We start from the raw sequence: 25,314 nt of genomic DNA, 5'->3' as shown, positions 1-25,314 counted from the left end.
ATTGTGGTGGCTTGGAATAGTAATATTGGCCGTTTCTGCTTTTCCACTCTTTTAATTTAATTTTTTTTCTACTTCACTTAATATAACGTGATTAGGGCCAGTGATAAAAAAAAATTCATCATTTTTAGATAACACAAATGTAATTTTTAGATTATTTGTGAAAATTGGATTTTAAAAATACGGAGGACACTTTTATATTGTTTGTGACATCTATTTTGATAAAAAAAAACTAAGAGAGAACATCTTTTTTGGTCCACGAACTTTACCAAAGTATCATTTTAGGTCCGTGAACTTTGAAAATACTATCATTTAAGATCCACCAACTATGAGTTAATATCATTTGAAGTACTTATTACTATTTTCAAGTTTTTTTGGATGAAAATACCCTCAATACCTTAACGGGTGTATATTTTTAATAAATTTATCATATACTCGTATTTTTTTATAAATATCTTTACAATATATTTTTGAAAAATTTTCTAAATATAATTTGACCTTCAATATTATCATTTAATTTTGTGACATGCAAGAAAAGATCTTTATTCAATTTTTTATTATTAAAGAAAAGTTCTTTATTCAATTTTAAAAAAAATTAATATAAAAAATTGAAGAAGCAATTTTACTTGCATGTCACAAAATTAAGTAATAATATTTAAGGTCAAATTATATTTAGAAAATTTGACAAAAATATATTGTAAAGATATTTATAAAAAAATATGAGTATATGATAAATTTATTAAAAATATATACACTTTAAGGTATTGAGGGTATTTTCATCCAAAAAAACTTGAAAATAGTAAAAAATACTTCAAATGATATTAATCTATAGTTGGTGGACCTCAAATGATATTTTCAAAGTTCACAGACCTAAAATGATATTTTGACAAAGTTCGTGGATAAAAAAATATGTTCCCTCAAAAACTAAAAATGAACTAAGATAATCTCTATGTTAGGTAAAAATGAACTCTGAATTTTGATATTTATTTTAAAAAAATATTATATAAATAAAATGGGAAATGTGTGATAGTTATACTTTCTGTTTTTCATAAAATGGGAAATGTGTGATAGTTATACTTTCTGTTTTTCAAATGAGGCACCTATTAAAGAGAAAATAATTTATTTATTTAAATGTGGGAGAGTACTAATTTTACTTAAATCGTGTCATTAGCAAATAGAGTGATGGTATTTATCATCGAAGAATCTATCAATCTAATATTGGATTCTCTAATAAATATCGCATTTAATATAACCTTAGTATTGACAAATTTGTAGCGTGTAGGTTAAGACCCAAGACGGGTTCTTTTTGCGCAGCGTCAAGAGTTCTCGCGGAAATACGTCGAAAGAGCCTTTGGGGTCCTTCAAGCCCGATTCAACATTGTGAATGCCCCGGCTCGGCTGTGGTACGTGAATAATATCGCCGACATCATGTACGTGTATTATCTTACACAACATGATTATAGCTTACGAAGGACCGAGGGCGGCTAGCTTCTACGACGAGGATGAAGCCGGAAGCTCAACCGCGAGGTCTCCCCCACGCCGAGGTGTGCATACGACGGTGGGTGAGAGGATCGAAACAAGGCACACAATGCGCGATACCCGAACCCACGTTGAGCTACAAGAAGACCTAATCAAACTCATGTGGGTGAAATTCGGCAACGAGTATTGGGTTTTTTAATTTTACGAATTTAATTATGTAATTTTTAATTTTTAGGAGTTTAATTATGAAAATTTTAATTTTTAGGATTTTAACTATGTAATTTTTAATTTTTAGGATTTTAATTATGTAATTTTAATGTTTTAGGATTTTAATTATGTAATTTTTAATTTTTAATGTATTTTGTAATATTATTCCGAGTATGTCTAATGTATTTTAATTTTGTGGAAATGTTTTTATTTAAATTGAATAATGGAATGGTGGGACCCTTGTGCTCATCCTTGCGGAAGAGCACTGCTGTGGGTGTTGTGCTCTTGCCTAAGAGTATGCAGAAAAAGTGGGGCCGGGCCCACAACCGTACTCGTTGGCAAGAGCACGGTTGTGGATGCTCTAAGCCAATAGCATGGGCTCAGATAGCTTAATCATATTTTTTTTTAGTTCGGTTTTTTCCTAAACGAACCAAAACCGAAAAATCGAATTTAGTTCAAAACCCAAATCGCACCGAACCTGAAAAACTAAAAACCAAAATCGAAAACCAAAAACCGAACTAAACCAAAAAAACGGAAATTTTATGAAATACATGAAAAAAAACCGAAATTAATATATATATATATATATATATATATATTATTTTATTTTATTTATTATATATATATATGTATATAAAATACAAAATTAATAGAATATATATAATACATATTATTTAGAATATATTAAAAGAGTATATATATTATATAATATAATATAGAGTATTAAATGAATAGAATATATATATATATATATATAATATTATATTTAAAATATACTACCTCCGTCCCACATTAACTGTCACATTTATTTTTCCGCACTTTATATATATATATATATATATATATATATAAAATACAAAATTAATAGAATATATATATAATACATATTATGTAGAATATATTAAAAGAGTATATATATTATATAATATAATATAGAGTATTAAATGAATAGAATATATATATATATAGGGGTGCATTATAATGATAACCCCAATTTCCGTAATAACCCTATAACTAAATCTGGACAACACATTTTTAAAATCACGTGGTCTAGATTCAAACTTAGCTTTCCTTCATAAAAAAGGCGCAGAGGGTAAATATGTCATTTCGCTTATTTAATTTCTGAATTTCGCTCATGATAAAATTTACGTATCCAAATTTCGCTCATTTAAATACGTAAAATCTTATTTCCCATGATATACAGATGTATGAGGTTCAATTATACGTAAAATCTTATTTCCCATGATATACAGATTTCGCTCATTTAAATACGTAAAATCTTATTTAAGTATCATTTTATCAATCAAAAGTATCATTTTATCAACTCAGAGTATCATTCTATCCGGCAAAACTATCATTCTATGCAATAAACCTAACATATATCATTTTATCAGTCAGTCAAAAGTATCATTTTATCAACTCAGAGTATCATTCTATCTGGCAAAACTATCATTCTATGCAATAAACCTAACATATATCATTTTATCATTTTATCAGTCAGTCAAAAGTATCATTTTATCAACTCAGAGTATCATTCTATCCGGCAAAACTATCATTCTATGCAATAAACCTAACATATATCATTTTATCAGTCAGTCAAAAGTATCATTTTATCAACTCAGAGTATCATTCTATCCGGCAAAACTATCATTCTATGCAATAAACCTAACATATATCATTTTATCATTTTACGTGATATTTGGCGAAATTCAGAAATTAAATGAGGGAAATGACATATTATCATTTTATCAACTCAGAGTATCATTCTATCCGGCAAAACTATCATTCTATGCAATAAACCTAACATATATCATTTTATCATTTTACGTGATATTTGGCGAAATTCAGAAATTAAATGAGGGAAACGACATATTATCATTTTATCAACTCAGAGTATCATTCTATCCGGCAAAACTATCATTCTATGCAATAAACCTAACATATATCATTTTATCATTTTACGTGATATTTGACGAAATTCAGAAATTAAATGAGGGAAATGACATATTTACCCCCGCGTTTTTTTTTATGAAGTAAATCTATGTTTGAATCTCAACCACAAGATTAGAAAATATGTGTGGTTCAGATTTGGTTATAGGGTTATTACGTGATTTAGGGGTTATCATATGATCACAACTCTCTCTATATATATAGGGGTGTGATAAAATACAAACTCTCTAAAATACAAACTATACAAACTTCAATCATACTCACTTAATACAATTAATCAACGGTTAATATAAGAGATTTTTCTAATGTCAACATTTTGACATCGAAAAATCAGAATTTGGACACCCCCGTCGACAGAATTTGTACACTCCGTACATCCCCCCGGTGACATAATTTGTACATTCCGTTGACATCGACCCCCGGTGACAGAATTTGTACAGTCCGTTGACATAATTTGTACACTCCGGTGACAGAATTTGTACACTCCGGTGACATAGTTTGTATAGTTTGTATTTTAGAGAGTTTGTATTTGATCACACCTCTCTATATATATATATATAGAGAGAGATTATATTTAAAATATACTACCTCCGTCCAGCATTAACTGTCACATTTATTTTTCTGCACTCGTTTTGTAAAAATGATAATAAATAATTAAAGTGGAGAAATAATAAAGTAAGATAGAGAATAGTGTAAATAAGACTATTTTCTACCTTGTTCTCTTTCATATTTTACTATTTATCGACTTTAATTATTTATTATCATTTTTTACAAAACGAATGCAGAAAAGTAAATGTGACAGTTAATGCGGGACGAAGGTAGTAATTCGGTTTTATATTTCGCCCGAACCGAACCGAAAAACCGAAATTTTTTCATTTTTAAAATCGAACCGAACCGAAAAATCGAACCGAATTTAAAAATTTCGGTTTGGTTTGGTTCGGTTCGGATATTCGATTTTTGGTTTTTTTGCTCACCCTAGTTAATGCTATTACTCCTTCAATTTCAAATATCTAGATGCTTAATTAGTTGTGAAAATTTTAAATATCCAAATAAATATTAGGTGTTTAATTAGTTGTGAAAATTTTAAATATTCAAATAAATATTAGGTATTGTTTATTGTCACTTAGTTAAAAATGTGTCACTCAGTTACTTTCTTATAAGACCTCATTATTGCCCTCCGCAATTATTTAGGGCTTGTTGGATTCTTGTATTCTCAAAGCTAAATCCTAATTTATCATGGCTGCCCGTTTGGCTTCCTCCGCCGTGCGGCGTTGTGTTCGATCTATCAATTTCTTTTCACGGCGGGGTATTGGATCCGGAACTGATCAATTCCTCCGAAGGTTCAATTTTTTTGTTTTTTTTTTTCAAAAAATAGGAAATTAATGTACTATATTACTTGTTTAAATTTATTTGTGAATTTTGGTTAGAGAGGCGGTGGATCATGACAGAATTTCAGTTTCGAGAAGAGCATTATGTGTAACGTGATGAACACAGGCAGGTTTGGTTTTTTTTCCACAAAAAATAGGAAATTGATTGATGTAGTATGTTTAAATTTATTTGTGAATTTTGGTGGATCATAACAGAATCATCAGTTTCGAGAAGAGCATTGCTCTCAAGGAGATGGAGTTGGATAATAAGGTACTCTTCAGTCCCCCGCGTATGTTGAATACTAATTTCTTTAGCTTTCTGATCATAGCATTAGATTGATCATAATTCATAAACTATTTTCAAAATCGTAGGCTTCCATGATCCTCGCTGCCAATCTCCTCCTTCCTGCAACTGCAGGTATTTACCCTCCTCTCTCGGTCGAGGAGATAAAAACTAGTACTAAATCATGCCTGAAGCTGAAGCCTAATCCTAGTCCAGACATTCTGTGGAGTTGTCGTGAGTTTTGCACTTCATATTCTCCCGACCTCTCAACCCAATATTACGTATATCCGCCCTCTTTTCTAGCCAAACAAGGTTATCACGGTGGTGAATGATGAGAAGATGGAGTGGAGTCAGAATGCAAATTTTGATCAGGCTGAGGAGAAGGTGGAGGTGTTGGTGTAGAGGAATGATTATGATCCAGAATTGGATTTATGGAAGAGATAAACTGATTTTGAGAGACAATAGGTATTTCCTTAGAATTGACAGATGAAACTTGGAAAGGAAAAATGTTCTCATCAAAAATTACATCCCTAGTCACTGACCTTATTATCCGGAAGTAAGACCTTATACCTCTTGTGTGAAGAGTTGTACCCTAAGAGAATAGCTCTCAATGTGATGTAGTCACACCGGTTCCAGTTAATTAGTCCAACTCATTCTATTTACAGGTAAGCCATATCAAAATCAGGCAACAGCTCATTAATTTCAAAAATAAATTGAACGGTTAGATATACATGAACTTACTTTCCTTTCCTTTATGGAGTAGTATTTATTTTTTTGAACACCTTAATTTTACATAAAAATACATCAAGCTAATATACTAGGGCTATTGTTGGGCTACAGGCAGCAGCGACAATACGGGGGAGGCCCGGCTGCTCCGGCTGTACGAGGAGCACCAGCACCAGCACCGGCATCAGCATCCACAACAGCACCAATATTATTACAACATCCATGACTAGGGGGGCAGCGATAACGTGCATAGCTTCTCATCATCTTCTCCGGTACCCCCCGGCATCGTCTGCATCCCTGGTGCCCACCCCTGCATCGCCGGTAACCCCCCTGGCATACTCCCCCCGACTGCCATCCTGGGCATCATCTGCTGCCACGGGTACATGTTGTAGTACCCGGGCATCGGACCCCATACACCTCCCACGAGTACCGGGGGAGTTTGAGACCCGCTTGTCATTGGAGTACCTTCGTTTTTGTTCTCCATTTCACGTTGTTGATCTTGTACAGAAATTAAGATAGAGAGAGTACTCGTTAAAACAAGTGGTGCGAATGAAAATGACGTGCAAAGCGCGTATATATAATGTTTCGAAAATTAAAAAAAGAAAAAGAAAATTTCGCTCGCCGATCTCTCGCCGGTCCGGAGACTGCAATGGCGGCGAGCGGACCGGCGAGCGCATCGGCCAGCGCTCGCGGATCGGCGTGCGCTCGCCGACTTTTTCGCCGAAATGGAGTTCGCTGATTACAATGGTTCGGCGAGCGCCGGAGATCGGCTAGCCGGTCCGCTCGCCTCCATTGTGGATACTCTAAGATACTAGTACATTTCTATTCATTATATAAACTAGTATTCAATTAAATATCCCTAACACAACCAAAACAGTAAATTCAATTTGATCGGAATTCTTCGTCGGGAGAAAAAATAAAAAAAAAGTCCAAAGTTCATGTATTTATATTCAAACAAAAAGTTCGGGAGAAAAAACAGAAAAAATTGAACGTTCATGTATTTACAGGCAAATAACACCATTAATAAATGTCGTGATGGAAAAAATGAGAAAAAAGAAGAGAAAAATATAAAAAAATCCTTAATTTAAAAAATTGAGACCCATATTCGAAATCTCTCGGGAGGGAAAACGCATGCTATTTATGCTCCTGTTTTTGTGTGTTGGATTCAGTCAGGCCGAAGCGGCTGTTTATATTTGTGAATCCCTACGGAGGGAATAAATCGGCACCGAAAGTCATTCAAAATGATGCGAAGCCCATATGGAGTATGTCTATTCAAGGTTGGTACTCTGCCTCTTTTCTTTCTTCTTCATCTTCATTATGTAGCCGATGAGCTTGAAAAAATGCGTATTGATATTTAGAAGCCAAACACCAATTGCACGCGAATGAAGCCGTTCGGACTCTGGATCTGTCAAAATTCGATGGAATTGTTTGCGTTAGCGGAGATGGAATTTCTGGTTGAGGTAGGGCATGGTTATTGATATTGGCAGTAAACTTGCAATTACATATTGGAATGTTGGTGAACTTGTGTAGAACAAGCTAGCCACACTCTAAAAGTGTGCTTTCCGTTGTATGTATTGCTTTATTAGTATTAATTGTGATTCTCAAACTATGAATTTGGAATTGGTGGAGCTAATCTAAGAGTGTGCATGAAGAAGGTTGTGGAGAAATTGACCAACCCTATCTCTGTTTTGAGTCTGGAGAAATTGCATACACATCAATGTATATATTGATTATTTGTATTTTTCAGTCTGCTATTAGCAAAAGTAACAGAAAATGTCTTGTAATTGTTAACCTACTTATTGTTTCTTAACACATTCTGGCTCTTAGTAGGTACTACTAAGTGGACTGCTCAGCTTGGAGGATTGGGAAAAGGATACCTCTTGGAGTAGTACCTGTAGGTTTGACACATTTTATATTTGTTTATGTTGCACAAATTAGGTCAATAACTCTAAATTTGATGCAATACAAATCTAGGAACTGGAAATGGCATGACAAGGTCGCTTCTAGATTCACATGGCGAACCATGTGCAACAGTTAATGCTGCTATGTTTATTATTCGAGGTTAATCATGTTCTCTTTTACTCCGTTGCTAGTTTTTTAGAATTTTATTGAAACTAATAAGTAAGTTAGTTATTGCTTGCTGGCTAATTTCAGGGAATGACCATACACTATGTTAGTGGTATGTATGAATTTTTGGGGTAAATCAATACAGGTCTGGTGGCTGATATCGATATCGAAATGCTATGTTAGTGGTATGTATGAATTTCATACATACACTATGTTAGTGGTATGTATGAATTTTTGTGGTATGCATGAATTTTTCAGGGAAGTACAGATGAACTGGAAGTGCTCAATTGGATTTATACCTAAGTTCGCATTGAAATATTAATGGATAACCACAAAACAAAGTATACTACATACTATGTAATTATTGCACAGCTCATGCTATAAATTTTTTTATACTGCATGTGATTCATATTATGTACAGGAAAGTGTCGATTATTTATTTCTACGAGAAGAGATTTTGCATTTCTGTATTTGTTTCTAATGTTTCAGCCAGTTTGGAAATACTTAGTAGTTAGTACTCAGGGTATTCCTAAAACTTGCTATTTCTTCTGCAGTTCTTGTTTTCTAAATGTGTGTTTTCGTGTTGAATCTCGTGATATCATCATCTTAATTGAATACATCCGTGTCTGAGATATGTCTTTCTTCACCTAAAAGAATGAGGCTCTCATGTGAATTTTAGGGTCTTCAACGAATATTTGGTCTCAGGAGGTACAACGGACATGTAAATTTTGTGCCAGCATCAGGCTATTAAATCTTATGGAGAGCTACCAGATCTAGAAAAGAATATAATTATCGATGATGAAAGTGCAACGAAATCTGTGGACGGACTCGTTAGGGATCCATCGTATGGTTACCAGGGTCCTAAAGCTGCCCCTCATGCTGAGGTCTATAAGTATAACCCTCCATTTACTCACTTCATTTTTTTGGTTTTCCACCTTAGTTTTACTGAGCCACGTATAATTGTCACGAGTAATAACTCCATCCTTTTGTTATTCATCCGCAGTTTTCAGATGGTTGCTTGGACCTGATCATGATAAACAAAAGTCCCAAACTACCGTTGCTCAAGTTGATGAGTGAATTGAACAGCGAAGGCCATGTTAAATCCCCTCATGTTTCAGAGTTTTGATAGCCGATATCGTTTCTGCCCTTTTAGTCCATCAGTACCTTTTTTCGTGCAATAAAACTTTAACATCTCCTGATGCATTAGTTTATAATCTCAGCCACAGGCCCACAGCTCAGGCCCACAGGTGAAGGCATTCATTTTGCAGCCTCGTCCACGAACTGATAACGAAGGGTTGGATCATAGACGTGGATGGAGAAGTTTTGGCCCGAGGGTCGAGGGAGGGGAACATACAAATGCGAAGAAGATACATTGATGAGATACGACAGAAGACTCATTAGAATTGATCAAGGTTTGGCTACTTTATTTGCTCCCAATTAGCATATCTCAATGTTGTTAATTTGTTCATCATATGTATCTATATCTGTTTTTGTGACCCTTTTTTTTATTTTTTATTATAGACTCTTTATATGGTTTCTAACATGAGAGAGAGAGGGAGAGGTGTGGTTGGTCACTTGCAATAGTTTGTTTAATGAAATAAAGGTACATACAATTTATTCGACATTTATTTTCATCGAAGTCTCAAATTCGTACACCTGGGTAAAGATGAAATTAAAAGGCCAAACGGCCAAACCCAAAGAAGCAAACTGAGTCATGCAAGAAATATTTTTAAATAAGATATCACCTTCGTTCAAAGTTAATTTACATGCTCCGTATTTATTTTGAGTACAAAATTTAAAAAAATACTACATTCATCCATAAAAAATAGACTAATTTTAGCATTTTGAATCATCCATCAAAATTAAACTAATTTGTATTAAACTAGTACTAACCCTACATATTATTTTAAATGCGGACCTCATTATCCACTAATACTACTTACTATCACATTTTTCTATTTCTTACTTTATCAATTGCACATTAAGCTTATGCTATTTACAACTTTATTTATTTTTTGTGGACGGAAGTAGTAATATTTAATGAGTATAGAAAAAATATACTCCCTACGTCCCATAAAAATATGGGATGAGAATTAAGACAAAAATTTGTAAAGTACTTAAGAGAGAAGAGAATAAAGGTAATTAAAGTAGTGTTAGTGGATAGTGAGATTTAAATTATTAGTAGTGTTTGATGGGGTTATAAATTTTAAATAAGTTAATGGTATATTTTTGTGAGAAAAATGAAAATTGAAAGTACACATATTTTTATTTTTGTGAGAAAAATGAAAATTAAAAGTACACGTATTTTTTCTTAAATATGAAAGAGGGTTTATAAAGGTCGATAAATAAAAAGGAAAAAATAGTTGAGGAAAAATAGAAAGAAATTAAAAAAAAACAATTTGTGTAAATAAAACGCTCTCCGATGCTTTTATGTGTGAGAGAGAGAGAGAGAGAGAGAGAGAGAGAGAGAGAGAGAGAGAGAGAGAGAGAGAGAGAGAGAGAGAGAGAGAGAGAGAGAGAGAGAGAGAGAGAGAGAGAGAGAGAGAGAGAGAGAGAGAGAGTATTCACACAGTGACAAATGCATGCGCAGGTGTCTTTCTCACACAGCAGCACACACTAGGCCCATAGAGACACACATATATATGCACGAAATAACTGCTACCTCACACAGTCACACTCACTTTCCATACAAATACACATTTATATATGTTCATATGTTGAAATCTCACACAATCACACTCACTTTCCACACTAACACACTCTGTAATCTCTCTCTCTCTTACACACACACGCACAAAAAACACACACACCTTCTCTCTCTCTCTAACACCTTCACCCCGGCCCTCCTCCATCTCATAATCTTACTTATGTCTTTTTTGTCGCCTTTTCTCTCTCTAGCTTCACCTAGGGTTTTGCGCTTTTATAGCTCACTGCACACCTGAGCTACGCAAATTTAGTGCTCAATTTATTCCTCGAGCTAACACAGAACCAGAACACTTACCATTTCGTTTTTTGGCTACTTGCGGATACAGAAATTCGGTCTCTTCTTAGGGTTTATGAGTGCGACGATGGAGGTGTGCTTCAATTCGAACTGCAACCAGTCGTCGGAGAAGTGGAAGAGAGGCTGGCGCCGCCGCACCGGCGAGTACGCTCACCTCTGTGATCCCTGCGCGTAAGCGAGTTCTGCTCCTCCATTTTTTTCTTTTACTCCTCGTTTTTTGTTGATTGAATTACAGTATTTGTTAGTCGTTTGATGTTTGACTTTTCGAGTTTATTCCATATCTTGTTGTATGCGGGGAGCAGAGTATCTAGTGTGTTAGAAAGTTTTAATTGATATTCATTTTCCTTTGATCGTGTTCTAGTATGCGGCTGATGGTTGTTTGGCTGAATCTTTTGATATAACCTATTGCCAGATGTGAAGTTCATTAATTTAGAGCTAGATTACTGGCTTGACACTCTAAAAAAAGGGAGTTAAAAGGGGAAGATATTTTAGAGCGAATGGACATTGCTTTTAACTAAATTGTTTTTTGCTGCTAGCATTTTACAATGTGGTTTACATTACCCCAAGCTCTGCCTGTGAGTGTGAACTGGGTATATTGACCTTGAAAACTATGTTGCGATTCCAACCCAGGACCTTCTAGTCATGAAGTTGCCTTCTAATTTACTAAGTCGCCCTAAGTCATGAGTTTTGAAAGGAAAAAAAGAACAGATAATATCAAATCTAATCTATTCAAATTCTAACTAAGTATGAATAAGGATAAGTATGAAGATTCTGCTAAATCATGTCAAATCCTATTATCTCGTTTGCATCCAAATCCCAAATCCCATTCTGTATCATGATATGATTGTTCCCAACTTCATTTTGTGTTAAATATGACACCTAAGTGGGTTGCTGTATCATGTTGGGCTCTATGGCTTCATACTTGGAAGGTATCTGTCTCATCGTGATTTTCTTTCAAATTGATGTAATTTAATGTATGTGTAGTTCTGCTTATGAGGATGGGAAATTTTGTGAGACATTTCACACAAATGCTTCAGGGTGGAGATGTTGCGAGTCTTGTGGAAAGGTAACTTGCTAGATTTCCACATCGACTTCAAGATGTAATTTCCCAACATAAATAGGCTTGATAATTTGATGTCCTTCTCTTGTCAATTTTGAATGGATTTCCTCCTGCAGCAAATACATTGTGGATGCATAGTTTCATTCCATATGTTCGTACTATTGGATGCAGGAGGAATAGAATGCCTAACGTGTGCAAAAAAGAGCTACATTTTGGTAGTATATCATTTCCCCCCCTAATTTTCTTTTATGTTATGCCTATTTGTTGCCAGTTTTACTTTATTTGTTTTGCAATTACGGCTAGAACTGTATATAGATTGTTTCACATGGAAATTATTTAATGTGTCATATCTTTTCTGAACCATTTTGGAGAATAGAGATGCATTGAATGCTCTTCCAGTAGAAGGTTTTCGTTGCTTTTTCTCTTTTCCTTAGTTGTTCACGCATAATTGATGCTTGATCTGTTCACAGATTATCCCTAAAACATTAGTAATTAGTAATTAGTTGAGTTTATACCCAAGTACATCATTAGTCTGAATGTGTCCTGCATGCACATTAGGATTTATCTACATGGTATCAAGTCTATTGACCACCTGGGACCTGGATGTTTTTTCTGATATTCTCTATGAGTCTCATAAAAATGTGCTCATTGGTTTGGAATTCCTTGGATAACCATAAATAAGTGCTGTGAATGGGTTCCTCCTCAAAAAAATTAAGCATTCCGTTCCTGAAAAGTTGAAGCTATAAACATCACAGCGACAGAGAGCACTTGCTATTTCACCAAACCAAATTCGATGCTGGCATATTCTTTTGTTAACTCAAATTGGATATAAGTTACTCATGTAATTTACCTTTTCCATATAGACACCAAATCCAGCATGGCCACCACCTTTCCATTTCCTTCCTTCGCAGCCTGAAAGAATGAAAGACATTTCAATGAAAACATGGAGTGGTATAGCAGCCTCAGGTCCAGTTCCATGGCATCAGGCTCCCTCTTTGTTCAATGGTCCTAGTATCCAAGCTAATGACCAACTGAAGATGCCCTTCGAAGTAGATGTATCTGATGGGATTGGCAGGTATGGTCTTTCTGAGAGATTATCTATGGCTTCGCCTGAGATGAAACAAGAGCGCTCCTGTGAAAGATTAGCTAATGGAAATATGAGATTCGGCCCACCTGAAATACTTCAGAATGGAAATATTGGTAATATTTTATACTTGTATTAAACAAAGGGTTTTGGCCACTACAAAGTGTAGCTTGGGCTTAGCATTATATTTTCACTGTTAAAAAATGTTTTCATTTCTGATTCAAGGACTCAAGGTGAAGGAGCAGCATTGTCCATTGACAAGTGATTTTAAGCCCATCTATTGCAGAAATGATACTTCTTCAAACCAAAGTTTGGGCGTAGCTTCTTCATCCAAAAATGAAACAGATGATGCTCCAATTTCGTCTATTCTTTCACAATCACCATCTGTCTCGCTTACTGTGGGCAAACAGGTGTTCAGTCCGAGTGGATTGGATTCATGTGGTGAGGGTCAGATACGCAATGAGAAGTCTCGAGGAGATGTGCGAAGCCGAAATCAGTTGCTTCCTCGCTACCGCCCCCAGATAACTAACGAAGAGCTTCAGAAAATCTCTGGAGAGTATCCTATGGTTGTAGCAGGTCGCATTGTTTTCATTTTATTTCTGATCACGACAAAACAGTTTATTGGTACTCATGGATTACCGGTGGTCCTAAATTGTTAGTATCAGCTTGTAAGACTTGCTCAAATCAACTTTTCTTGTCATTATATGTTGCCTGACCTGACACTAACCTTAAATCATGTGCATTTTTTCAATTTTACTCAGAGATTTTACCTTAGCTTATTTTTAGTTTTAAATGTATTACCCCATTGTTCGAGAAAATGTTAAGTGCAAGTGACGCTGGACGGATTGGGCGCTTAGTGCTGCCAAAAAAGTGTGCGGAGGTGAGCACTCATGCATTCAAGTCCTTTCACCAACTTCAACTCTTCAAACTTTTATGTTCAGAAGTTTCTCTTCTAGCTTAACTATGATTCTGTTGGTTTTATACGACTGCCTTAAGCATTAGTTACCATTGTGCAACATGTAGGTTTGAACAATTAGTACACATACACCTATATACTGTAGCTTATAAATTGAGGCCTGTTATTTGCTGGCATGTTCCAAAGCCTTGTGGAATAATCTGAACTGGCACCTCTCTCTAAATGTCTCAGTCTATGGTGGGGGGGGGGGGGGGGAGGAGTAATTATTTTGCTACTGGGTAGCGTAGATTGTTTTCTAAATTCAACAGTGGTTTCTATAGTATTTGTTGAATTTCATTAATTTGAAATTTTGATGTGCAAAAACTACGTGTGGCAATCCATTTTTAGTCTGAACTTGATGCTGATATTTCAGTTCCTCATGATTTTGAGGCAGTGAGTTGTTGTAGTGGGTTAGGGTGCTGCTTATACTGCTTTTGTAAAACTGTAGCCGGATATGGTTTATGCCCTTCTCCAGACAGGTCTATATCTTTTCAACCTGCCTGAAGAAATCAGAAAGGTGCAACGTAGGAAGCAAGTTTTTGTCTGCTATATTTGTTTTACATGTTGAGAAATGGGGTTCACTGAAGCTCCAAAGAGAAGATGTGTGTAGAATATTAAGAGGATTCCTCATGGGTTGGTTCTTCCCACGATTCGGTGTTATTAGTTAAGTCACAGTAAAAATATTTCTTAAGTACTATCCATTGGCATGAAAGAGATAATTTGAAATGATCCTGGTCCTTCACTTAAGGGCTAGAATAGAACATCTTCTTTATGCACTATTCAAAAAAGAAAGGACACAAATGAAAATTTACATTTCCGAACACTTTGCAGCTTTTATTCTATATAGCCCACACATGTACAGGTTCCTTGTAACAAAGTTTATTTCATTGGTGACTGGACAGGCTTATTTTCCATCAATCAATCAAGCAGAAGGGTTACCTCTAAACGTACAAGACATTAAAGGGAAGGAATGGGTTTTCCAGTTCCGGTTTTGGCCAAATAACAACAGCAGAATGTATGTCCTGGAAGGAATAACTCCTTGTATACAGTCAATGCAACTACAAGCTGGTGATGTTGGTAATCTTTCAGTACCACCAAATGCCATTTTATTGTCTTTTCCTCTGTGCTATTTGACTTCTTTTGCGGCCTGGAAGTTTTTCTTCTTCTGAATTCATTGTGTCATTTTTATGGATACATCAGATATGTCAACCACTACCACCATTGATGTGTCATATTGTTTTTCTTTTTATGCTTTCACCTTAGCTGCTTGGTTTGACATGCTTGAGTTTCTTGGTTTCTTTCAGGGTATTTTCCTTTTTATTGTTTATTTGCATATCCAATTATCCATGATTCAGTGCTTCATTTTTTGTCTTTGAATCACAAAATGACTCGAGGACATTTTCCAGTAACATTTAGTAGGTTGGAGCCAGAAGGGAAGCTGATCATGGGTGGCAGAAAGGCGTCAGTGGTTCCATCATTTGATCAGGTATGTCCTTCTCCAAGTGCTTCTGCATCCTTTCAGGTTGGCGCATACACACAACTAATAATTGCGTGAAAGGACAAAGCTACAGAGAAATTTGTTACTCCCATATTATGTGGGGTGGCAGTGGGGCTGCATGAACTGATTTTTTCACTACCCCAATTTGTACACTGTTTAAGCTACTCTAATTCTTAGTTCAGTGCATGTCTAATTATTGGCCCACTGTTATGATCCCAATATCACTTCAATGTACCTACTCAAGTTAGTATTTATCCTAAAAATATTTATAAAATGAAAAATTACTTTATTGCAAACGAAAAAAAGTCATGTTCATCCTTGAGAAAAAAGTAAATATTTTCCTTTATCCATTAAAATCAATGTAAATTTAAATGTGTCATATCATTTCTCTCTGATCACAGGGAGAAGTTAATGTGATAGGGAGTGAAATTTCAAGCCCAGGAGATGCTAATGCTAAAAATAAATCTGCCGACATTATCTGTTTAAATGGTCACGTGAAAGGTAAATCTAAGTGGCACGTGTGTGGTCAGCAACGGGATCAAATCAGAGATACATCAAGTACTTCTGTGAAATTACTGAACTAGGGTTGATTGCAGAGAAAGTACTTGAAGACAAACTTGCCATTCCTGCTAAGCGGAAGAATAATTACATAAATGCAAAAAGTAAACGCCTTAGGATTGAAAATGAGGATATGATGGAGCTGAAGCTCACCTACAAGGAAGCGCAAAGCCTGATTCGAGCACCTGCAAAAATTGTTCCGTCATCTTCCATTGTCGATGGGTGTGAATTTGAAGAATTTGAGGTACTTGGGATCTGTATTTAAAAGTATCAAAAAAATTCTTTAGCTGTTGTTTATTTCTAACAGATGTTTTTGTCTTTTGTTGCGTCTTCTTGCCTTAATATTGGTTTTGCACTTTTAATCTGGGCCTCTGATTTTGATCTGTTATATTTCTCGCTCATATTGCATTTCTCTGTTTACGAAAAAGGTTGTTTGAGTTTTATGTACCATGCGATACTATAACTTTCTGCACTCTATCATCATCATCATCATCTTGATTGGATTCGGTTCTTTTTCAGGATTGTGAGCCAGTTATCGGAAGGCCTACTCTTTTTGGAATCGATCACTCTGGGTATGTGTCTTAGCTTATGTGAGCAATAGCATTATCACAAGTCAGCTTTAACAGAGGTGAGAATTATAGTTGCTTGTGGAAATTTTAACACTAAGTTATTTCATGTGTAAGTGAAAAGATCCAGTGGGTCCAGTGTGAGGACTGTTTGAAGTGGCGTAAGGTCCCTGCAAATGCTCTTGTTCCTTCAAACTGGACCTGTTCGGATAATGCGTGGGACCTTCACAGGTTGTCAGATCTTTTTTTGTGTTTGAGTTCCGGGCCTCTGTCATGTTACTTCATATCTTATAATTACGTCACCCGGAACCTTAGTTCTTCCATTTATTCGTGTATCAGATCTGCGTGTTCTTCTGCTGAGGAATTAACTAACATACTGCTCGAACAACTGTTAGCTGCCATGAACAAAGGTAGTCTCTTTTCTTTCTTGTCTAGCACTGTTATGTATTTCACTCTAAAGTTTTGCAAACTATGAGCAGACCCTAGAAGTAAAGAAGAGAGCTCTGAACGGGATGCAGATGCATCTGTTGATGTGGAAGGACACAATACACTCGCTAATTTAGCTATTCAAGGGGAGGGAAAGGGCCTCGTAGCTTCTTCAGAGAACAGGACAAAACACCCGTGTCATATACCTGGCTGTACATGCATTGTCTGCCTTCAACCTCCCAGTGGGAAAGGAACCAAGCACGGGCCCTCTTGTGACTGCGCAGTCTGTACTCCCTTGAGGTGTCGTTTTAGAACCTTGATGGAGAGACTGGAAAAGAAACAAACCGAACCCTCATCTTCATCTCAGAACTCACATGCAAAGGAGCTGGATGTTGATGCATGTGTTGGGAGCAGCACTGTAAAATGCAGCTTAAATGTGGAAGAGGTGCCGAACTCGAGCCATGTAGAAGAACCTATAGGAAGAATATCGTCAGCCTCGCCTTTGAAAGGTCAAATAGACCTTAACATCCAGCCTGAGCGAGAGGAAGATTTCTCACCTCGCTCAGATTGTGGGGTTGTCAAATACTCTCAGCCAGGTTTGTCCGATAGATTTTTCAGGCAGCAGCAGCATAGACCGTTGGAGGCCGATGTGATCGGGAATTTGTTAGTGAAGCAAGATGGAGTGGGGTGTGTGAATATTAGAGGTTGTGTGGCGTTAGACAAAGAGAGTGGTTAGATAAAATTGGAGGAAGAAAGTAGTCGAAATTTTGGTTGGATTGGCTGGGTAAAGTTGTAAGTATAGATTTGAAGGGAGGAGATAGGCTTTTCACAGTTGCTGTTATCGTATTTTTTATGCACAACTGCTATGTAATTATTATTCTTAATATTTTAAGGAATAGAACGCAGCAACTATTTTCTCTTCCCCTGCTTGAAATTTGAACTAGGGAATTATTTTAAAAGAATTTTGGTCAAATTCAAGAGTGATTTTATAATTCAGTTGAAAAAATTATGAAATTTAAATTTGTTTGCTATCATCCGGCAACATAAATCTATTGTCTAGCTTAAATTATGTGGAGTATAACATATTGTGGATATTTTAAACCAAATGATGATGAGTATAACGAGTTAATAAAATATTGAGTTATTTATAGTTTGTAGAAAAAATAAAAAGAAAAGATAAATGTACATACATAATATTTTTAATTTTGATTGAATTTAATTAAAAATTAGTTTTATTTTTATTGTATATTAATAAGAAAGAAGTGATATAGAAATTTTATGTCATATCATAACATGATTTGAGCTTGATTTGAATTAATTATACAATATTTAGTTAGAAAATAATATACAAATATTTAAGTTAAAATTTAAATTTTTTTTGAAATATTACTAAATAATTAGTATAAAATTTATTTTAAATCAGTTAATATTTATAAATCATTTTTCAGTGTAAAATGTTAAAAAAAAAATCGATTATATACATACCATTTATGTACATTGACCACCACCCAAAAATAAAATAGTCCTTTATACTCCCTTTGTCCCCCAAATTTCATCATATTTTGACCGGACACGAGTTTTAAGAAATGTAATGGAAAGTGAGTTGAAAAGGTTGTTAGGACGTGAGTCATACTATTAAAGTATTAGTTTTATAATAAAATCTGTGTGAAATGTTGGTGGAATGTGAGATCCACTATAAAAAATGGTAAGAAGTGAAATGTGACAAAATTTATGGGACGGACGGAAATGGAAAAATGTGACAAAATTTCGGGGGGAGTATAATGAATGGATCAAATAACTAATAATTAGTATAGTTTTAAATCTGTGCCTAATATTGGCTTCTCAATAACGGTTTTAACTAACTGATTCAGGTTTCCAACGTGGAGAGAAAAGCATGGTCCTTTATTTAGGTTTTAACTCAAAAAAAACAATGTCTCTCTCCCATTCCCAAACTCCTCCATTCCTCATCCTCTTCCTCTTCATCTTCATCTTCATCTTCACCTTCACCTTCCGCGTCATCGGAGATACGAGGAACATCAACGATGATCCATAACCAAACCTCGTTCTAATCTCGAGAGGGACACACATCCCCCAAATTTCTTCTGGAAACCCAGTCCTCGTTTCGTTTCCAGAAGAAAATAGAAAATGGAGGGAACAAGTTCCTCGAAGATGCATGCGGAGGCGGAGGCAGAGGCGGGGACGAGCAGGAGGCAAGACTCCTACTGCCTCGAGATGTTCTCTGTGGAAGTCCAAAACATGAAGCAGGATCTGACGGGGCTTGAGAATCTGTACAACAGACTCTGCCAATCGAACGAGGATATCAAGAAGGCCAATGATTCGGCGACGATGAGAGCCATCCGGGCCCGGCTCAACGACGACCTCGACCACCTTTTCAAGCTGGCTAAGCAGATCAACAAGAAATACGAGGGAATTATTCGGGCTAATGCGGCCCAGCGTGGCTCGGGCGATGACCAGGCCCGGGCGGGCATGATCTCGGACCTCGTCGACGCCCTCCATGATCTTATGAGGAGATTTCAATCGCTTAGGGGTGAGATGGAAATCGATCATAGACAGATCATTGAAGCCAAGTAAGTATATCCCTATTTCATTTTAATTAAGAAATCTATGCATTTAATGTGAAATGATGACATGGGCAAATGTTCAGATTTTGTCGACGATGAAACGCAATTTAGTTGATAAGACATTTTTATTGTAATTGGGAATCATTATTGATTATCTTTAGGAAAACAAAAGGGATTTTATTGTTTTATTATTGATTTGTTGGAATTTATTAAAAATAAATTCCGTCTTACCTAATAAGTTGATGCTATTATAACCAAATTGCTAGAGGTGTGAAGGATTGAAATTGCATATAGAAAGGTAGAATAAACAACCTAGCTATAAAAGATGGGTTTGAGGGAATAAGAAAATGTTAAAAATGATTTTTTTACATCAAACTAATTCTATATATAATTATAAGAAAAGAGGGCCAATTGTATAATCTTCTAGCAACAATTTTTTCTACTTTGTAAAATGTTGATTATATCAATACAAGTCTCAACCAATATTTTTTTCTTGATTCACATGTATTTAGTATTGATACAATGTTGATTCTATCAATACGAGTCTTTATCAATATTATTTTCTGGGTTCACATGTATTTAGTATCGATACAATGCCGATTCTAACGCATTGTTTCTATGTCGAAAATATTATTTTCTGGGTTCACATGTATTTAGTATCGATACAATGCCGATTCTAACGCATTGTTTCTATGTCGAAAATAAGGTTCTACACGATCACGCATGAGAAGCCGACATCCGAGGCCATCGACAGCCTAATCGCGAGCGAGGCGGCGAGGAGCCCCCTTCACCCCGCCACCCAGGATCAGGGGAGGGACCCAGTGGCCGAGGCCGTGGCGGAGATCCAGGAGCGGCGCGACGCCATAAGAGAGGTCCGTAGGAACCTCATGGCGCTGCACCAAGTGCTCCTGGGAATAGCCGCGCCGCCCTTCTCTGCCGATGTTGGCCTAGGGCAGGGCAGCGGGACCAAACCCGCCGCGGCCGGAGGAGATACCGCTGAGGTTTCACAGCCGCCCGCCGCCGCCGGGGCAGGAGGCGGAGGAAAGGGCGGCGGGATGGGGGCGCTTAATGATTACGAGAAGGAGACAAGAAAGCAAGCTTATATTGCTATAGTAATTGCTTTGGTGATTATCTTAGCACTCGTTGTTACAACTCTTAAAGTTGATATTTCATTGGAAAATAGCGGTCCATAAATTTAATGTTACACATTGTAAATTATACTTCTGGATTATATATATGACGATTGTAATATTTATATAAAAATGGTCTTCTTTAAATTATTCATTTTGTTCCTTGATGTTTTGCCCCAAAAGGATAATATTTTTAAATTCCTTCTATCATTTCCACTTCAATTAAAAATACCGAATATTTTATTCAGAATTTCAAGCTATAAGTTTATAATGAAATAGAATTAAAGCACCATAAGAGATAATGTATAGAATGTTATGTTATATGAGCACCATTCAAACACCAATTAACTTTTTTATTCTTGATTTTGGCATGGAAATCAAACAAATTAATGAGTTTTCATTGAAGATCATGTAGCATTTAGATCGAATGACTCAATGATATTGTGTCTATACATCAATATATTATATATCAATGAAATTACATAAATATCTCTATTTTTTCCGGATAAATATGTAAAAATTTTAGTACGTAGCTTTTAATACATAAATATCTCTCCTTGAAAAAAGATGCATTTCCTATTCTATCGGTACTTGAAATAATCTTCTCCATATTAATTACTACGAAAAATATGATATCGTATTAGTATACAACTTTGAAACATGAGATACGTTTATATTCGAGGGATATTGGCACCTAATATCATGGAACTTTATGAACTTTGAAATTGACAAATAATATCATGAACTTTACTCCGAGTTTGTTATTTTTCACCAATGAAAAAATTCTGGCTAATAATATCATGATACAGATTTTTTTCGTAATATCTAGACAACAACTTCGAGAACTTCATGTTTTTCAATCTTTGAGAATAGTTTTTCTTGAAGCACACACTCTAAATTTGTTCTTCAATCTATCAATATAGCAGGAATTTTTTCATTGGTGGAAATAACAAACTCATGGTAAAGTTCGTGATATTATTTGTTAATTTCAAAGTTCGTGGAAAAAATCTAACTTTTTAAAAGTTTCATGATATTATGAGTCAATATCCCAATTTTCAACTGTAACACTTATTTATATACAGAAAAAAAAATACTATATGTGTATGATTTAATTAATCAACTTGAATTATTTGCTCGTGGCATCTAGAAATTATAAGATGGTAGAAGCACTTCCTATGTGGTGATTGAGTCAGTTTGTGTTGGCTAATAATCATATAACAAGTCGACACACTCCTATTTCTAAAATAAACTATTGGGATGACATAGACTAGCTCCTCGACATAAGTTGCTACGTTGCCCAATTAATCAAATGATATAATATATAGTTCAAATGAAACAATGATGACCTTTTTTGAAAATTTTCAATATTTGATTTTTCTTGACAAGCACTAAGCACCTATCAAAATTATTAGTTAACCGTCCACGACAAGCTTAGCCTAATCCTCATTAGATAAGACTTAAGAGCCTTGGACTAGTATTAGCCAAACTCTTCATAGAATTTAGACCACCTAATTTGAATTATCTTGGTATTCAGTTGTTTAAGATTAACTTATGTCAAGATTAACAGAGATTATATTAATATAATTTTATTTGAAATTAATTTTGTCATATCCCGGTGGACTTAGAGAAAAAAGCTAAGATTGATCCCATATGTCTATAATATTGTTCCAAGATTAAGTATAGGATCATATATATTTAACCAGTTCAACAATTTTAATAAAATTCAATAGTACTCTATAGTAGGAGTTAATTTTTTATATTATAGGCAGATATTGGTGAAGCCGATTGAAGTGGCGAGTTAAAGTTCAATCGAAATTATACACTACGATTTAAAGAGAGAGAAGGAGATAGAATGAGATCATATATAGATACATTTAATATAAAACGATGATTTTGTTTCATGTGAACTAACGAGCCAACATGTAGTCATCACGTGTCAACCGTTAAAAAGAAATTAAAATAAAACCATAGTGAGGTACAGAGTATACTTTTGGAAAATACTTTTGAAAGTATAAAGGTAAGCAAAATAGACATTTTGGATTGGAGATGGTCCCATCTTTTGCAACGTATGTGATGTAAAATATTGAAAATAATATAATTGATCTTTAATATTATTAATTCAATGATTTAAGCATTATCATTAAAAAGAGCAACATTAATTAATTGATAAAATATGATGTTATTAATCCTATATCGCGTAACATATACGCATTATAATAATGTCAGATATAATTTCGAACTAGGAGTTCTAAAAGGGTCGTTAAAAACATGTTGAATTGATAGCGTGACACTAAAATCAAGTGGAACTATTTAATTAAATATTTGACTTTATACATACTAGTCGGCAGTCAGAACCGTGATCATTTTTATTTTTTTCCCTTTAATTCTGTAAAAACGTCGTATAATATTGACCAGCAAAGTATGGTATTAGGCTAACCATCATTAATTATTAGATTTATACGTTGGAAAGTAAAAGTTAATCTCGAATATTAGATGACACTTGACAGCCATGCAACATATGCCATCGTATTATTATTACTAGTATTCATCAGCATGATTTGTATGGATATGTAAGAATAAACTGTAACAACAAATTGAATTGCAAAAACACTACAACAAATTCATTAATTTACATTTTACACAATGAAATAAAATATTATACATACATAAACCTTTCTGTTAAACTGTAAACTTCTCTAACCAACAAATTTCATTCTATCTTCTAAATGTATCAAAAACTCGAATCACAATTGAAAATGATATTCTTCTAATCGTGATTCTTTTTTCGAAAAGAAGAAAGCAAAAAGAGAGAAAAAAAAGCAAATGCGAATCTGATTGGAGGTGAGACTATACTCCACGATTGATCATCTCATGGAATTGCTGTAGCGATTCCTGCCGCTGCATCCTCATATCTTCATTCATCTTATTGATGAACGCCTCCACTCTCCGATTCAGCTCGTCCTGCCCCGGCGACGGCTCTTTCTTGATCCGAGGCGGCGGCGGAGGCGCGTCGTTGTTGGTGCGATCCTTGAACGTCTCCGACTTTGGCACGACGGCGACGTGATCCATGGCGGGCGACGCGTGCTGCTCAAACGTGTCGGATTTCTTCAGGTGTCTCGTGAGCGGCACGTGACGCCCCTCGGTTATCATCTTCCACGTGCTCTCCAGCGTCTCCTGCTTCTTCGGCCGGGTAACGCGCCGCAGCGCCCTCGCACCTGCAATTGATCAATCCATCAGTGAATTAGGATTACAGAAAATTACAATTAATAACATTTTCATGCTTAATCGCAATCGAATTCAATGCTGTTGAATTTTGTGGATTCCAAAGCGTGGAGCAAAGCGAGAAACGTAGAGATCGCGGAAATTGAGCTCTGAATCGCGTAACAACATTTGCATGTTTAATCGCAACTCATGTCGTTAAATTTGTGGATTTCGAAGCTTAGAACAAAACGAGAAACGTAGAGATCGCGAAATTGGGCTCTGAATCGCCGGAAATAGAAGAATAAAGTGAGGTTTTCTAGTGAATTTACCTTCAGGAGGAGTTCTACTCGGCTTTCGGTGCACGAATCTGGAAGAAGCGAGCGGTTTCTCCCTCACCGGAAATAGCGATTCGAATTGAACTTCCGGCGAAAAACTCTCGCGCAACGGCGGAGTGTAAGGCAAAGCCGATTCATCGAACTCATCTTCAGCCTCCGCGCGAATCACGCGTAGATCGTCTACTTCCGTCGCGAAATCAACCTTGAAACCGTTCACCACCACCGGTTTCAAATCCTCTTCAAACGCCGATACCACAACCTCCTCCGGCGCCGTTTCCGGCACGTCATCTGCGTCGACATTCTCCGGAGCCGAAATCGGTTGAAAAATCTCGGCCGGAGGCGTTACGGCCGAGATCAAGTGATCAGATCGAGCCGCCGCAGGCTCGGCGTTGCTCTGGTTGAAGTGAGACGACGCGACGATGGTGATGATGATGCCGTTGATGATTATGTACAAATACGGAGGCTTCATCCACGACAAAGCGACCGACCAAAACGCCGGAAATCCGTCGACGGCGGCCGGAATCGAAAACTTCAGCGCAATAGCTGCGGATAACACTCCAGCTGATATCAGAATCGTCCTCATCCACATCCAACTGTTCATTGATTCCATAGCTTTCAATATAGCGAGCGATTGTGAGTGATTTAGAGAGAGAGAGGGAAACGGAGAGTGGTGTTTTGCTGGGGTGAAGTTGGTGCAATGGGGGGTATATATATGTTTGAGGCTGAAGCGGATGGTGAGTGGACGCGGTTTCATCATAGCTGTGAAATCTGGGCCGTTGGATAAGAAGACAATAACAGTGAGTTTTGAAGATGGCCCACCTGTGGTTATAACTATATTCATT

The 25,314-nt window shown here is 35.9% G+C and overlaps 3 protein-coding genes and 1 long non-coding RNA gene across 7 annotated transcripts; 3 read left to right on the top strand and 1 right to left on the bottom strand.

Moving 5' to 3' along the window:
• The first annotated feature begins 6,511 nt into the window (after nucleotides 1-6,511).
• Nucleotides 6,512-9,698, top strand: LOC121777399. Of its 3 annotated transcripts, XR_006045483.1 has the most exons (7): nucleotides 6,512-7,286; nucleotides 7,368-7,469; nucleotides 7,840-7,903; nucleotides 7,984-8,070; nucleotides 8,164-8,261; nucleotides 8,756-8,960; nucleotides 9,080-9,698. It is a non-coding gene; the product is annotated as an uncharacterized LOC121777399 (long non-coding RNA). The 3 variants fall into 3 exon arrangements; XR_006045481.1 differs by having other exon boundaries at nucleotides 8,164-8,960; XR_006045482.1 differs by having other exon boundaries at nucleotides 7,837-7,903; nucleotides 8,164-8,960.
• A 1,054-nt stretch (nucleotides 9,699-10,752) lies between these two features.
• On the top strand, nucleotides 10,753-18,144 carry LOC121777398 (B3 domain-containing protein Os07g0563300-like). 2 transcript variants are annotated; one of them, XM_042174645.1, is made up of 14 exons: nucleotides 10,753-11,248; nucleotides 12,062-12,143; nucleotides 12,254-12,352; nucleotides 13,001-13,337; nucleotides 13,447-13,777; nucleotides 14,008-14,101; nucleotides 15,079-15,253; nucleotides 15,583-15,662; nucleotides 16,076-16,175; nucleotides 16,271-16,476; nucleotides 16,752-16,804; nucleotides 16,916-17,029; nucleotides 17,138-17,208; nucleotides 17,278-18,144. In XM_042174645.1, the coding sequence occupies exons 1-14, from the start codon at nucleotides 11,133-11,135 to the stop codon at nucleotides 17,958-17,960; spliced, it is 2,541 nt and encodes an 846-aa protein (XP_042030579.1). In that variant the 5' UTR covers nucleotides 10,753-11,132; the 3' UTR covers nucleotides 17,961-18,144. The 2 variants fall into 2 exon arrangements, with proteins under 2 accessions (XP_042030579.1, XP_042030580.1); XM_042174646.1 differs by lacking the exon at nucleotides 12,254-12,352.
• Nucleotides 18,145-19,178: 1,034 nt separating this feature from the next.
• LOC121776587 (syntaxin-125-like) lies at nucleotides 19,179-21,069 on the top strand. Its single transcript, XM_042173782.1, has 2 exons — nucleotides 19,179-19,812; nucleotides 20,513-21,069. Exons 1-2 carry the CDS (start codon nucleotides 19,370-19,372, stop codon nucleotides 20,997-20,999), a joined length of 930 nt encoding a protein of 309 aa, XP_042029716.1. The 5' UTR covers nucleotides 19,179-19,369; the 3' UTR covers nucleotides 21,000-21,069.
• A 2,461-nt stretch (nucleotides 21,070-23,530) lies between these two features.
• Nucleotides 23,531-25,313, bottom strand: LOC121777877. Its single transcript, XM_042175216.1, has 2 exons — nucleotides 24,467-25,313; nucleotides 23,531-24,151 (listed from the first exon to the last, which is right to left on the bottom strand). The coding sequence occupies exons 1-2, from the start codon at nucleotides 25,311-25,313 to the stop codon at nucleotides 23,784-23,786; spliced, it is 1,215 nt and encodes a 404-aa protein (XP_042031150.1). The 3' UTR covers nucleotides 23,531-23,783.
• Between the last annotated feature and the right edge of the window lies 1 nt (nucleotide 25,314).

The sequence above is a fragment of the Salvia splendens genome, chromosome 18 (assembly GCF_004379255.2).
Source record: "Salvia splendens isolate huo1 chromosome 18, SspV2, whole genome shotgun sequence".
NCBI lineage: Eukaryota > Viridiplantae > Streptophyta > Magnoliopsida > Lamiales > Lamiaceae > Salvia > Salvia splendens.
Note: the sequence above shows the minus strand (reverse complement) of the source record. Positions and strands in the feature narration are given on the sequence as shown.